This window comes from Meleagris gallopavo, chromosome 7, assembly GCF_905368555.1.
Source record: "Meleagris gallopavo chromosome 7, MGAL_WU_HG_1.1, whole genome shotgun sequence".
Taxonomy (NCBI): Eukaryota; Metazoa; Chordata; class Aves; order Galliformes; family Phasianidae; genus Meleagris; species Meleagris gallopavo.
Window position 1 is genome coordinate 9159655 of NC_139410.1, and position 13830 is coordinate 9173484.

At 34.0% G+C, this 13830-nt stretch overlaps 1 protein-coding gene across 6 annotated transcripts in view; it reads right to left on the bottom strand.

The window, feature by feature from the left end:
• The window catches only part of DNAH7 (dynein axonemal heavy chain 7), a 98142-nt gene that overhangs the window by 65006 nt on the left and 19306 nt on the right, over positions 1–13830 (bottom strand). For all 6 annotated transcript variants that reach the window (XM_085228832.1, XM_085228831.1, XM_085228834.1 and 3 more), the window contains 6 exons: positions 12759–12905; positions 11498–12183; positions 8939–9125; positions 4832–5025; positions 3829–4027; positions 1666–1806 (listed from right to left, as the gene is read on the bottom strand). In XM_085228832.1, the coding sequence (XP_085084958.1) occupies positions 1666–1806; positions 3829–4027; positions 4832–5025; positions 8939–9125; positions 11498–12183; positions 12759–12905 (1554 nt within the window). The remainder of the gene's footprint in view (positions 1–1665; positions 1807–3828; positions 4028–4831; positions 5026–8938; positions 9126–11497; positions 12184–12758; positions 12906–13830) is intronic.

Consider the following 13830-nt stretch of genomic DNA (forward strand, 5'->3'; position numbering starts at 1 on the left):
AAGATAAAGCTGCATCACGCAGAATGCCTCTCATGTGGTCAGTGAGTGTGTCATGTTTCATATGCTTTAGTACAAAATAGAAATGTTAAAGAATTTTGAATGTTCTGTGACTGAGAGTTCTCCTTGTCCAAGATTTGTGACAGGCTGTTAGGAGATGCAAACCTCCTCCCAGTCCTTCACTAAACACAGGTCTCTTTCTCCAGCAAAATGAAGATTCTTGGGCTGGGGCCAGATGGGCAGAACTACCAGCACAAAAGAGCTTGAGTAAAGCCTACAGAAGTGACAGGTTTCCCTGAGTATCCAGGATAGAAAAGACTTAACATACACAGCAAAAGAGCCTTGTCTAGGCTCAGAATTCCGTAACAAACATTCCCAAAACCAAATGAACTTAATCATTCCTTAACTTCTTTCTTTTATTCACTGACAACCTCATTAAGATGATACTGGCTTTAAAGTCTCTGGATTGTATGCTGGATTTAAAATCTCTAAGGTTAGAATTTCTGTTTCTCCTTCCTAAAAGACTTTCACCAAGAGAAGATAAATGGTACAGTATGCAGAAGCTTTCCTTCTTTCCCAAGAGAACTGAGAATCTTCTTTACTACTAGAAAAACAAATTATTTTTTAAATCTTTTTCAAATCTTCCAGTCCATTGCAAGACTTATTCCTTTTATTAGGAAGAGAAATTCTATTCTCTTCTTCCTTCAGTTCTGTCCACTAAGAAGCTTTTTTTCCCCGTCTATCTGACAAATAAAGCTTCTAGAAATGCCCACTGTTATCAGAAGCCATTGCTTCCACTTGTGAATAAACGGTGTTATATGGCCTTGAAATACTCCTCCATAAATAGACTAAAGAGTAGATTTAAGTTTGAGTTTGTGTTTGTATTTTAACTCAGCTATATATGAACAGCAAGAACCCCAAAACACAAATACTGCAGATGTTTCTCCAGTTGATAGCATCACATTGCAAAAACTGGTAAAAGAAAGTAATACTAAGTGCCAAAGATACTATTTTATGTAAATCCTGATGCCCCTTTCTCTCCTAACATCAGAGAATGAAAATCTAGCTGCCTAGGACGATAATGCATATCTAGTAACAATTCTGGAACATTTCCAAATATAACAGGTAATAGCAATCCTTATTGATAAAACAGAGGAAAGATTTTGCAAAACACATATCCTGAGTCTTAATTCAATGCCTTAGGTACCTTTCTTCTCACCTTTATTCTTAGCAAATAGATAATATGTTCTGTATCAATCATGCGTTCATTGTTTGGCAAGAGTGAAGATGGTACTTATCTTCTGCTACTCCTAGCCCATATTTATAAAAAGTACTGAACGTGTAGAAAGCTAAGCTAAGTTACAGACAGAGACTATCTATGCTAGTTAATAGAATAAACACCAATGACCTGTTTCCACAGAAACATACAATATACATGTTAAGCTATACAGAATGTATTCTGATATTGTGCCGAAGCATGCCCACATTCAAAAGAAAGTATTAACTTCAAAGTCGTCAAGAATCACAGCTCAAGCGTACCTTCAAAGGAGGGTATTAAAAAGATTATTACACTGAGCAGCTACTCATTCAAAAAGATAAATAAAGGTTGGATTCATCACTGCATTACATCAATTTGACAAAATTTAACTATACAATGAATATTCTTACCTTCTGGCCATTTCTAATAGACATCTCTACCTGCATCGTCCAGAAAGTTTGGGATACACAAAGAACTGTCTGTCCAGGCCACTCTCGTACCCAGTCAATACGTGGAGTTTTGGGATAAGCTTCAATTGCATCCTGAATAACCTATATAGGATAGAAGCATGTGGTAGCCACATATGAAAATTAGTAATGTTTAGCTTTAGAATTTAGGTTAGGTTGCAGTACTAAGAATCGAAAATAAATCAGCCTCAATTTTAACTCTATGACACTGACATCCTGAAAGAAAATCCCTCCAAGATTAAAAAAATGAAAATATAGTAACATGAACCAAGCAATCACAAAAAAATTTCTGAGAACTAATTTCACAACATGTTCAGGCCACTGAAAACATAAAATTTTCTATGAAACTAGAAAACAAGTGCATATACAGTTTAGTTAGAACAAACAACCCAGACTGAAAAGTCATTTTAAAATACAGTTATTCTGCTATAAATTCAGAACTTTTAACTTTGCAGTTCATATTATTTAAACTTATATCTAATATCTAACTTCATGTACATTTTCTAATAACAGAATGATAAATCTGGCTATTAAACCACTCATGGATGATCTCAATGAAATCAAAACTTTGGAAAAATCTTTCAGTCCCTAACATTACGTATTTTTTTCTTCCTTCCACTAACAAAACTAAGTAAGAGTAAGGCAAAAGCTTCAGAAAATTTAGATGTCTCCTCAGAAAATCAGTGTAACACTACTTGGATGAAAATCTGCTGTATGTCCTGCACTTCCAAGTCTCTTTACTTTTAATAATTTATACACAGAATGGCATGAATAACCCATTATGGAAAAAATGTACCTGTATTGACACAACAACTACATAAATATTACGTGTTTCAGATCACTACAGAAGTCTTAAAAATCAAGAGCGAATGCAGACAAATGGTGCTCAACTTATTCACTTTTATTTCCTGATACACCATTAGTATAATTAAACCGTAGTACTGTACAACAGTGTCAGAAGCGGGTACATTTGATTACTTCATTTGACATTGAAGAGAAACAAAATGACAGAGATAGCTATGTATATGACATGATGATGTGATCTTGTGAACACTCTAATAATACAATCTGAAAAGAGTTCAGAATCTTGATTAAGGTAGTCAGAATTAAGAGGAATGTTAAAAGGAGTATTAAAAAATAAGGGCATACTTTCATTTGAATCTTGTCCTTTAATACCACACCCCAAGTGTAGAACAATCTCTGACAAAAGAATCCTTGGGTCAAGTGTTTTTCATTTTTAAGAAATTTAGAGCATTATAAATCCGGAAAACTGATATCAGATTAGTTGTTGATGTTTTTTTTTTTTTAAAAAAAAAGGTTTTATCTTAATAGACGTGGTTTTAATGCTCATGCTGTGCTGCAAAGAATAAAAAATAATTCCAGTATACGTGAATGTTAACAGAAGAAATCAAGGCTATATGACAATAGCCTAAGGAATAATTAAATAACTTCATTTGGAAATGAGGTCCAAAAATATTGAAAGCAAATATGCCTAAATACACGAATACTTGGAAATGCTACTTATAATCACTGATAAATCAAATTGCAGTTGAAGTGACATGTAATCAAGGTGGCTTTCTGCCTCCAGAAAATATTATGCTTAAATGCCTTAATTCAACAGACTACTTGATATTTGCTTAACTTTAAGCATGAACTTTACTGCTTATGCCTCCCAATACTCCAATACCAGTACAAAATACTACAAAACCATTTTAGTTGGAGAAGACCTTTAAGATCAAGTCCAATCATATACCTAACTACCAAGTCTACTGCTAAATCACATCCCACAGCACCACATACACATTTCTTAAATGCTTCCAGGGACTACATCACGGTCCTGGGCAGCCTATTCCAATGCATTACCCCTCTTTCCATGAAGAAATTCTCCCTGGTAGCCAATCCAAATGTCCCCTGGCACAACTTGAGGCTGTTTCCTTGCATTCTATGAGCCATTTTCTCATGTCCTAAACATAGCTGTTTTTGTGCTGGACACACAACACAACTGCCACAACTAAGTACTTTCAATCTTTAAACAGCTACACATAATCACCTTACTATTTTTTTCAGGCTTAAGAGAATAAAAATAAAAGCGTTATGATTTGTTACCTTGTGGACAGAATTCAGCATAGCTGCCTCCAGTTCAACGAGCCATCTTTCAACTTGACCTCTAGCTTCAGAGGTTGAAATGGTCTGTGTGAGTTTCACAGTCTCTCCTTCACTACTTTTAATGTGTGTAATATCTAACACATCAGTAAACACTACTCTTGCAATTCCTTCAAAACACTTTTTCAGGTGAGGTTGTACTCTAGAAAGCAAAACTGGTATTAAACAGCTTTTGACATTGTTTCCTTTCCAGTCTTAGAAAAGTAGTTCTAACTTTTCAAAAAAAAACAACTTTTGAAGAAATTAAAGGTCGTTTTAAGCTTACTAGTAAAATTATTATTCTCAACAATAGTTATTCTGTATTACACCTACAAGATGCCCACTGCACAACTTTGTGAGGACCAATTAAAGATGTACAATATTACTCATGTTTTCTGTAATATATAAGCTAAAAAAGACAAATAGGAATCCACCTAAAGTGCATAAAGTTTCATTATTTATACCTTTCCACAGAACTATAGTAAACATTAATGAATTTAAGTAAAACAACCCTATTAATTGCACTGCATTAATATTTATTAGTGATGAGAAGGTTGTTTATTATTTTAATTCTTATCCTTGCATGGCCTTGCACTGGACACTATCAGATCTAAACAATTAGAATAAAACTGCAGTGTATGGATCCTACCTGATGTTCAATTTTCCACTGGGAAAAAAACAACACAGTATGCTAATTTCAATATGCATTATTAATTGGATTCTTGAATTTTCTGAAAAACTGGGTACAGAAAGGTTACTAGTTTAGAAAACAAAGAAGAATTAAATTACTTGAATTAAAAATCACTCTGCATTTGCCTAATACAAAATCCAACCTAGTACATTCTTAACGCCATAGCTGTCAGTGGGGAAAAAAAAAAAAAAAGTTATAGAGAAACAGAGAAACAATATGGCAAGCCTGTCTGCATGCACAACGAGTCACAAATGCATCTACTAAATACTACGGTACCGGGTAGGATCTTTGGTCTCTGAAAGAATCTCAAGGAGTTCATCATTAGATAAAAAAAAAAATCTGGGGAAAAACAGGCGCTTCTTCTCTAGGTATTCATTAAGTCCCTTGAGAATTATCTCCAGAAATTCATTGCATTTCCTCAGTTTTTCCAACATCTTGTCTATTGTTGCCACTGCCAGCACATGTTTGTCCTGAAAAAGAAATTAAACCAGATAAAAACATTCATGTCTACTAACGCAGCACTGAAGTAAAAGTCTTGAGCAAAATTAAACTTTATTTCATACTTTTCTTTACTCTGTAATTGCCAGAATTACAATTCATAATCTTCAGTTTCTTGCTTCACTGGAAAAACAGTAAGGCAGTCGGCATTAAACTACATTTACTATTTCTGAAAATAACTTTCAAAACAGAATCAATCCATCAAAGTGATTCCTGTCATTTTGTTGAACCAACAGCAATCTACCCCATACCCCATATATACCCATATAATTAAGAAAAATGAACCAGCAAAAGACTGTGACAGATTTTTAAGTACACTGGTATGGCAACAATACTGACACATACTTTATCCGGTAATCTATAAAATTCCAATGTAAAAAAAAAAAGATCTCTTTACTCATGTAAAATACTTCTATACATAAGATCCTGAGTTGAGATGGCAAAATTGCAAGTAGGCAGCACTGCTACTGTCTATAGGACTTAAGAAGTAACATTAACTAGTCATATGCTCTGAAAAAGGCATAATGATTACCAACTAAAGACATCTTTAAAGATTTTTGCTAATATGAAGTTATCGATTCTTTAGAAGTATCACAATTTTTTTTTATTTTTTACGATAGCATCTAAATAACACATACTAAGACACACTGCTTGATAAACAGTTCCTTATATTTTTACACTGAGTAGATAACAACATATATCTCTTAGCTACTGCCTTTCAAATTAACACCTTCAGTGAAAAGAACATATGTACTTAAAAAAAATATGTTGCATGAGTTGAAAGTTGTTTCAATTAATTAAAAAAAAAAAAAAAAAAAACTTAAAAGGTTTTGCAAATGACCTGAAGATTATCAAGCTAAAAAGCAAGTTTGAAAGAAATACAGTTGTTTGAACATCAAACTCTGGCATTTAATATACCTTATGACCTATCAATTTATAGTCTAATTTCCATTAACTTTTTTTAAGCCACTCACCAAGTTCAGAATTTTTGTAGCAAACTGAGAGACATTTCCAAGTAGGAAATCCAGATTTGCAGATTTATGACAGTGGAAGTCAGACCAAAAAAATGTTTCTACTTGGAACCTCTGTGGGCATGAGTCCATGTATGACTGACTTTATTCTAGCACTGCACTGTTCAGGCCCATACTGGTATATTACCTGGTTTGCTAACCATTCAACTGATTCAAACTTACTCTTGTTGCAATACATAAAGTTCTACAAAATCTCAGCAAGGGAAGGCGAAGTTATTAGTCTTGGAACACAATTCAATAGCTTTTCTTTTACCACCTGCATTTCCCTGGAATTTGATTGAAGCCACAGAAGAGAAAGAAACAGAGTAACTAGAAATCTTAAACTCTACTCTGTCCAATGAGTCTGTACCTGTAAGAGTACTATATACTACACATGATCACGTTTAAAGGGGAAAAAAAAATGTAAGTACACAATTAACTAAACAATGAGAAAACACCAAAGAAATTAGTAGGGACTATTTCGGGCTAATAATCTATAAAGGACATACAAGAACTCCTGCAGCAGTAAGAGTAAAAATCAAAGATGCAGCCAAACTATATCCAGTAGGAGCAGTTTTGTCACAAAACAGAACGTCTCATTCAAAAAAAAGATCCTGATGGGGCTTGCAGAATTACACAGTATCACAGTACAAAAGGGTTGGTCATGCTGCAGTGACAGATGAAGAGAGACAAGACAGACTGCTGTGCAAAGCCCAGAATGTATCTATGATAAATTAGTTCCTCACAGAGCAACAACGCATCTCTGATCTACCATCCTGACTGCTGTTCAGGTTCAGTTTGGAGCATTCAATAACAAATTCCAAACTCAGCTACAGTTCAAAAACTCGTAATGTTCTGAAATGATTTGCAGTTTGCATTTAGCTTTGGTTCAGTTCCCTGCTCATAATGCAAATATGCTTCTAATCTACCGAAAACAAATAAACAACAACAAAAAACATATCTGTATGCTTATCTAACTAATCCTCATAGGTTGTGCCCCTCTAACAATAATAAGCAGTGTTCTCTTCAACATGAAATACATTTACCTGCCGTTACTTCCTTCTTGCATCATACCAAAACAGAACAAAGTAAATTGAGTACTTATATTTCTCATCTATACATAGATAAATTGATCTGTCAGCATGCAAATGCAGTTAATCATCTCTTTCATAAAACACATAATGCATAACCGGCACAACAGAAAAAGGAATTATTTCCTTTCTTAGCATGTTTGTAAGTGCAGCTGGTGGAGAAAATCAAAGTCATGTTGCCCACAGCAGAAACAGATTCTTTCTACTTGGTTACTCTTTCATAAGGAAAAAAAGGTAAGCGAGGAAAAAAAAACAAACGTTTTGTTTCTCAACACATAATTCCTATTTGCAGCTCTGCTAAGGCGTGGAGGAGAAAAAGGGAATGCCCCTATCCTGAGTCATTCAAAACTTCAGTTCTGTTTTTTATCCATTTGAGGGAAAAAAAACTCTGTCATGAAAACGATAAATGAAGTGTATGAAAACAGTTCAAGTACCCATCTAAAAGGCCATTACTAACTTTAGTTTTCAAGTATCATTTTTAACATATCACAGGTTGCAGCCTTGAATTTCTTTCTTTCTTTTTCAAAAGAAATATAAATGCTTCTGTATTCTAGTTTTTGTGTGATCTTATTTATTTATTTATTTATTTAAGACAAGCGGAAAATAAATCCTTTAATCCTCATTAATGCTTTGCTTAAATTTAGTAGTTTTAATGAATTGCTAATAAATTATTATTCAAGTTGGTGAGGGATAGCTAAGGAAATAAAGGAACCATTTTGAATCCTCTCACAATTTTATTATACAGCCACATATAAATGCAAAAAAAAAGCAGACTCAAATTTGCATTATTATTTAAGAAAGACCATTCAAATTGACTGAGGAACAATATTCAAGACATAAAATTGAAACAGTATTTGTGGAAATAAAGTGCCATCTACTGGGACATAAGGCACATTTGTTTAGAGAAAATAAGCTTTGGTTCATTAAACTATTCTTTTGGCATTTATAAATCCCTGCACAAACAAAAAAATATTGTTTTCTACCAGTGATAAGATATATCACATTCAAAAATAATTCAGAATTGATTAGCACCAAATATTTAAATTAGAAGATATTCTTTAAGAAGATAATTCAGCAGACACAACATTTACACATATATATATATATATATATATATATATGTATACATACAAACAGCTCTGAAATTCTTGCCTTTTTATTATTACTATTTTTACTTGATTCTTTCCTAGAATGAATACTGCTGATTTCACATTAGCTTGATAAGTTTCTGATTTTTCTTCTACATTAGAAGATGGAAGAAAGAAAGAGCATGAGGGGCACAGCTGAGGGAGAAGAGAGTGTACATGCAGCAGGAAAGAAACGATGAGAAGAAAACCAATGTAAAATTTAACTGGAGCCTGGAACTACTTGAAGTGCAATCAAAGCACAAATCAGGACAAAAGCAAAACAGCAACCAACCAACGGAAAACACCACAGACCCAAGCTCTTCTCCATAGTGACAACTGGACAACAAGGAGCAACAGGTACAGATGTTTGCTTAGGGCATTCAGCTTAGACATTTACAAAGCACAACATCAAAGCCTCTGTCCTTGGAAGTTTGTGGCTGGCTTGATCTAGTGCTGGCAAGCGTTCCACTTTGAACCCCAGTGATCCCTCCCAAGCAGTGCTTCTATGATTCAATATGAAACAATTCTACAAAATCATTTTTAAAAGAATCTAAGAAATGGAGCTAAGAAACAGAAGACTGATTACTGTGCCACTAGAAGCAATTTTCTAGTACGTACTATAGATTCAACCCATATTCTTAAGACATGGACACTTACCTGAAAAACTGATCTCATCAAGTCTTTCCATATTTTAAAAACAGTATTGAATTGTCTGCTTTCCTCAGGCATCTGAGCCATGATGTCAGGAGAACTGAAAATTGGCTCCAAATAAAGCCAAGTAGCCTGAACCTTCAGCCATTCATCCAGGATGTCCTGCACTAACAACAGCTTTCCTTCCCATTCCCTGTGAAACAGTGTAAGTTCAAATGTACTAATTGATACTACCAGAACATTCCTCCCACACTGCTGAGACCCTTTTGGCAACTTGCATGTTCAGCAGGCCTAAGTTTTAATACTACAATGGAATATCACATTCATCTCGCTTGGTTTCCTGCATTAAAAAGTCCACACTTGTTTCTGCAACAGAATCATCTGTATGTATTTAAACTACATATTTTTTGTAAGGTTGATTGTAGGATTTCACAGACTAAATTAATCTAATAAGAAGACTAACAGTATCAGCAAATAAACAGAGCACGTACATTAGCACACAGTATGTATAGACAACTTCAGTTCAGAGAAACTGAATATTTAGTCTGGTTATTGGCATACACAAAAGCTCAGATTGCTATGTCTAATCGTGTGCTAAATGCAAAAGAAAGCCATGAAAGTAACATAATCTTGAAAATTAAGTCATAAACATGTAGATATTGTCCTAGGAAGTCATTTAGTGTTAATTAAAAGAATTCAAGTAATAAATAGCCAATATAAGGCACTTAAAGCATCACTTATTATTTCTGAATTCAAATTCCCAATGTGTATGTTGAACATTTTTGTGATAGACTCCATCTATATTATTGCACATCAATACATATACACAATTTTATTATTCAACAGTTATTCCATCGTCAGTCATTTATCAATTTTCTGAGTCTTTCAGTTTTTCTGCACTATTTACAATCATTAATAGCATAATTTGATAATTTTCACTATCTCACCAGTATCACAGACATGATATTATCAATTCTCTGATGTCATTAGTATTACTAATTCTCTGACACAGACAATTTGAAATAATTCTTTGTAAAAACAGCGCATCATTTTGCAATTGTCCTATCACTGGGCAGTGCAGATAGAAATATTTTAAAAGAGCATGCTGTTGAAATACGTACTGTACGAAATACACTAATTTTCTCAATAAGACCATCATACATGGGCTGCTGAGAATTCAGTAAAATGATATATATGAAAATATAACTACCTAATTCACCTATTTACCTGCTACAGATTCTAACCAAGAGCTATTCTTCCATGTATCTTCTCCACACCCTAAGTCCCTCTTTCATCTTCTAGGCACTGGCATTTGTATATCATGTATAGTGATCTTCCTTTTACTAAAGGTAGAGAAAAATGCAGCTTTCCAAGAGGAAAGTTGTTATACCAAAATTTTAACCAAGGAATTTGTAAAACTCTCAGGCAGGAATCCAGAATTCTACATGTTTGTTGGGCTATTGAGAAAGCAACTACTCTGTAATCATCTAGATCTCAACTACAGAAGTTATTGTTATACTTTGTACTATCACAAATTCCACTGATGAAAAAAAAGAAACTTTAAAAATTAAAATATAAAAAAGATCATCCAAATTTGGATGAAACTACCATTGCGTGTTTACACTTTTCCTAAACACCGTTTATAGTTAAATAGGTAAAGACAACCATTTTACTTTAGCAAGGAACTATTCGCTAAATACTTTATACTACAATGCAATAGTAGTAAGAAAATTAGTACTTATCAGAATGTATGTGTATATATGTGTAAGTATGCATACATGTTTCTTACGTGCTGAAATCAGAAATTGCTTTTTTGGATGCTAAAGGGAGTTTGGAAGTACTTATAGAGCTAGATAATTGTAGCCAAACTTAAGATGAAAGATCTTATTCTTCCACAATACGGCTATGCTTGAGAAATTCATGAAGCAAGTAGAGGATTTATTGAAGACAAAAATCACATTAAAAACAGGGCTCAGAGATAAATGTACAGAATTTTTAACATGCTAAGCTAAATTTTGGACTTCAAGTTTCTGCATTAGCATGAAGAATACCTTCCATTCCTTCCCTGGAATTTGTCTTAATTTTTCTGCATCGCCTTTAAAAAAGGCTAACATTTTAAATTAACATTTTCACAGAATCACAGGATCACAGAATTTTAATGAACAGCTAAAAGATTCAGCAGCTTTAAAATTTATGTATAAAGGTTAATCTAGATTTTCTTAGTTCACAATCTTTCCTTCTTTAACTCAAATTTAAACTATTTGGTTAAACAAAAGCAATGTTACAATATCTGCTGCCTTCAGTACCAGAGCCATGTCAAATCTGTATTGTGGCCTCTCCAATGCATTGGCACTTTTAATCAGAAGTAAAAAGCATGCTTAAAAGTAAATAATGCTTTCTTTGACACAGACAAAAGCCTTAGCCCTTTAAGATGAGATTAATTCACTGCTTAAGTAGGACAAAAACAAGTGAAGGCCCTATACTCTTGATTAACCAGAATCTATCATTTCTTCTAGGCAAGATCACTTAGTGACTTTCTATTGGAAAATAAAACCAAAAGCTTACCTTATCCTCTTTTCATAATGCTTAATGAATTGAGAGCCTCTCATAGTCTGAGTTTTAACAATGTGATCATCCAGTAACAACTGAATATCATCTACTGATGACAAAATATGGGTTCCTGTTTCTCTGTAGGCAAGCAGAGTGAACTCCAATTTATCCCATTCAGAAATCATTTTTGTTAAAGCTTTCTCAAGTGAATATTCTTTGCTAGCTGTTTCACTGATCGTTTCAAATTGTTCTAGGAATGGTTCAAGGTGCAAATTTATGTAAGTCAAAAGATTTGAGTCCTCAGAAGGAGACAAAGGGAAACCAGCAATTTTTGACATTTCTTCCCAGTGCCTTTCTTGCAAGCCAGGACTGCATATCACCTGAATTAGAGGAATGTGGCACTTGAATTCTTCTACTTTTGATTTAACCTGCCGTGTTAGTGCTAAAGCACTTGGAGAATTGTGGAAAGTTTTTTCTAGCTTATACAATCCGTGCCAGTAGTTTCCTACATCTCCCTCTACTTTGTCTGGATCCACTTCCATAAATGACCCTTCTGTCCAGCTTTCGTGCTTTCTGTTGAATTCAACAATCATTTCATAGAGACGTAGATAAGGAGCAAGAACATTCCGGATTGTTTTGTGCTGAGGGTACTGAGACACTGGCCATCCAAATGACTCTTCTTCTGCATTAAATTGATCAATCTGTTGAGAGAGAATGGAAGTATGAAATATAAACCAAGCTCTACGTGCTATCAAGTCCTTGTCATGGGTATTAGAGATGTTGTCTATTATCTTCAACAAGCTTCAAACTATGTTTTGAGTTACTAAACTAGTCAATTATTCAACTGCTGCCACTGACTACAGTTAAAGCAATCCTTCTGATAGCTCAACGTTTATGCTTATCAATAGAGGAGTACAGCCAGAAATTTAAACAGTACCTGAACACTACTCTATAATTTGCATCAATACGGAGGTGATAACAGACAGGAGGTCAGAATTTATACTTTACAGAATATAGATCCATGCAAACCTACACAAACTTAATCCATTTTTCCTCTATGCCAAGTACTATACTGTTAAGATCATATAGCAACAACTAATTATGTACAGTAAATTTTGTTTAAATTGTAAATTGCGTTCAATGTTTCAGAGATGAATAAGGAACGATTTTGCTACATATCAGTAACTGCATTACTAATTAAACTCATTGCTCTGGAAACACAAATGCTAAACCTTACAATTCAAACTATCGGACTAGTTTAGACTACAACCTGTACCTTTTCAGCAGCAAGATCCAACTTTGTTTTTAGTGCTTGCGCCTTCTTCAAATATCTATTGACTTCTTGAACATCTCCAAATGTGCTAAGTTCTTCAACCTGCTTAAAATAGCTTTTCAGGTCCTCCACAAATTGTTCACGCCGTATCTAATCGAAGCATGTGAAGAAGAAAAAAAAAAATCATGATGAAGTTAATCTTCTGTATAAAGGAGGAATAACGAATAATTCTGATTTCACTATATTAGGATACTTCACACTTGCAGACATCCAGCATCCGGCATATGAAATCTTTAGTGTCTGTTCCACTCACATTATAGAATTTGACCTGAATCTTACTATTAGCTGCAGTGACTTACTGGGCTAAATGACAGAAGTTACTTTGGTTTCCCCTCTGCTATGCCATAGGATATAGTCAGACACAGAAATTTCAGCTGTGATGGACATAGCTGGTAGGCAAATAATACAAAGCTAAACTGAAGTAACCACAGATTAAAATGCAATAATAGGATTACCTTAATCAAATGACAGATAAAGCTAAACATTTTCATAAGACATGAGCGTATCTTGTCTTAAAGCCAGACAGTTCAAGGACAGATTTTTTCCTCATATATACCACTTACACATAGACCACAAACATGTCATAGCAGGTATCAGTAGTGGTCAATGTCTGCAACCAAGCATCAGACCATGCAAAGCAATAACCTGTTCCAAGGTAACACTGTGCATGCTGCACAGTTATTTGTATTACAAAAAAAAACTTCTTTGAACATACCTCATAAACACAGACACTCACTATCTCAAAATATTTACTGTCTAAGACAAAATGTTAATTACAGTAGGGAGCACAAGAAAGACAAAGCATAAGTTTACACAGGCAGTAACCCTGACACATCAGCAACTTAATAATTAGCAATCCTCATGGACATAACCTAGTACTCAGTGTAGTAAACTGTAATGTAAGAGTCTTATAATGGAATAAAGAATATAGCAGAGAAAAAAATATTTTTGAAAAAAATCAACAAACATGAATTAAGATGTGTTTATGTTATAAAATTGACGTTTGCCATTATGC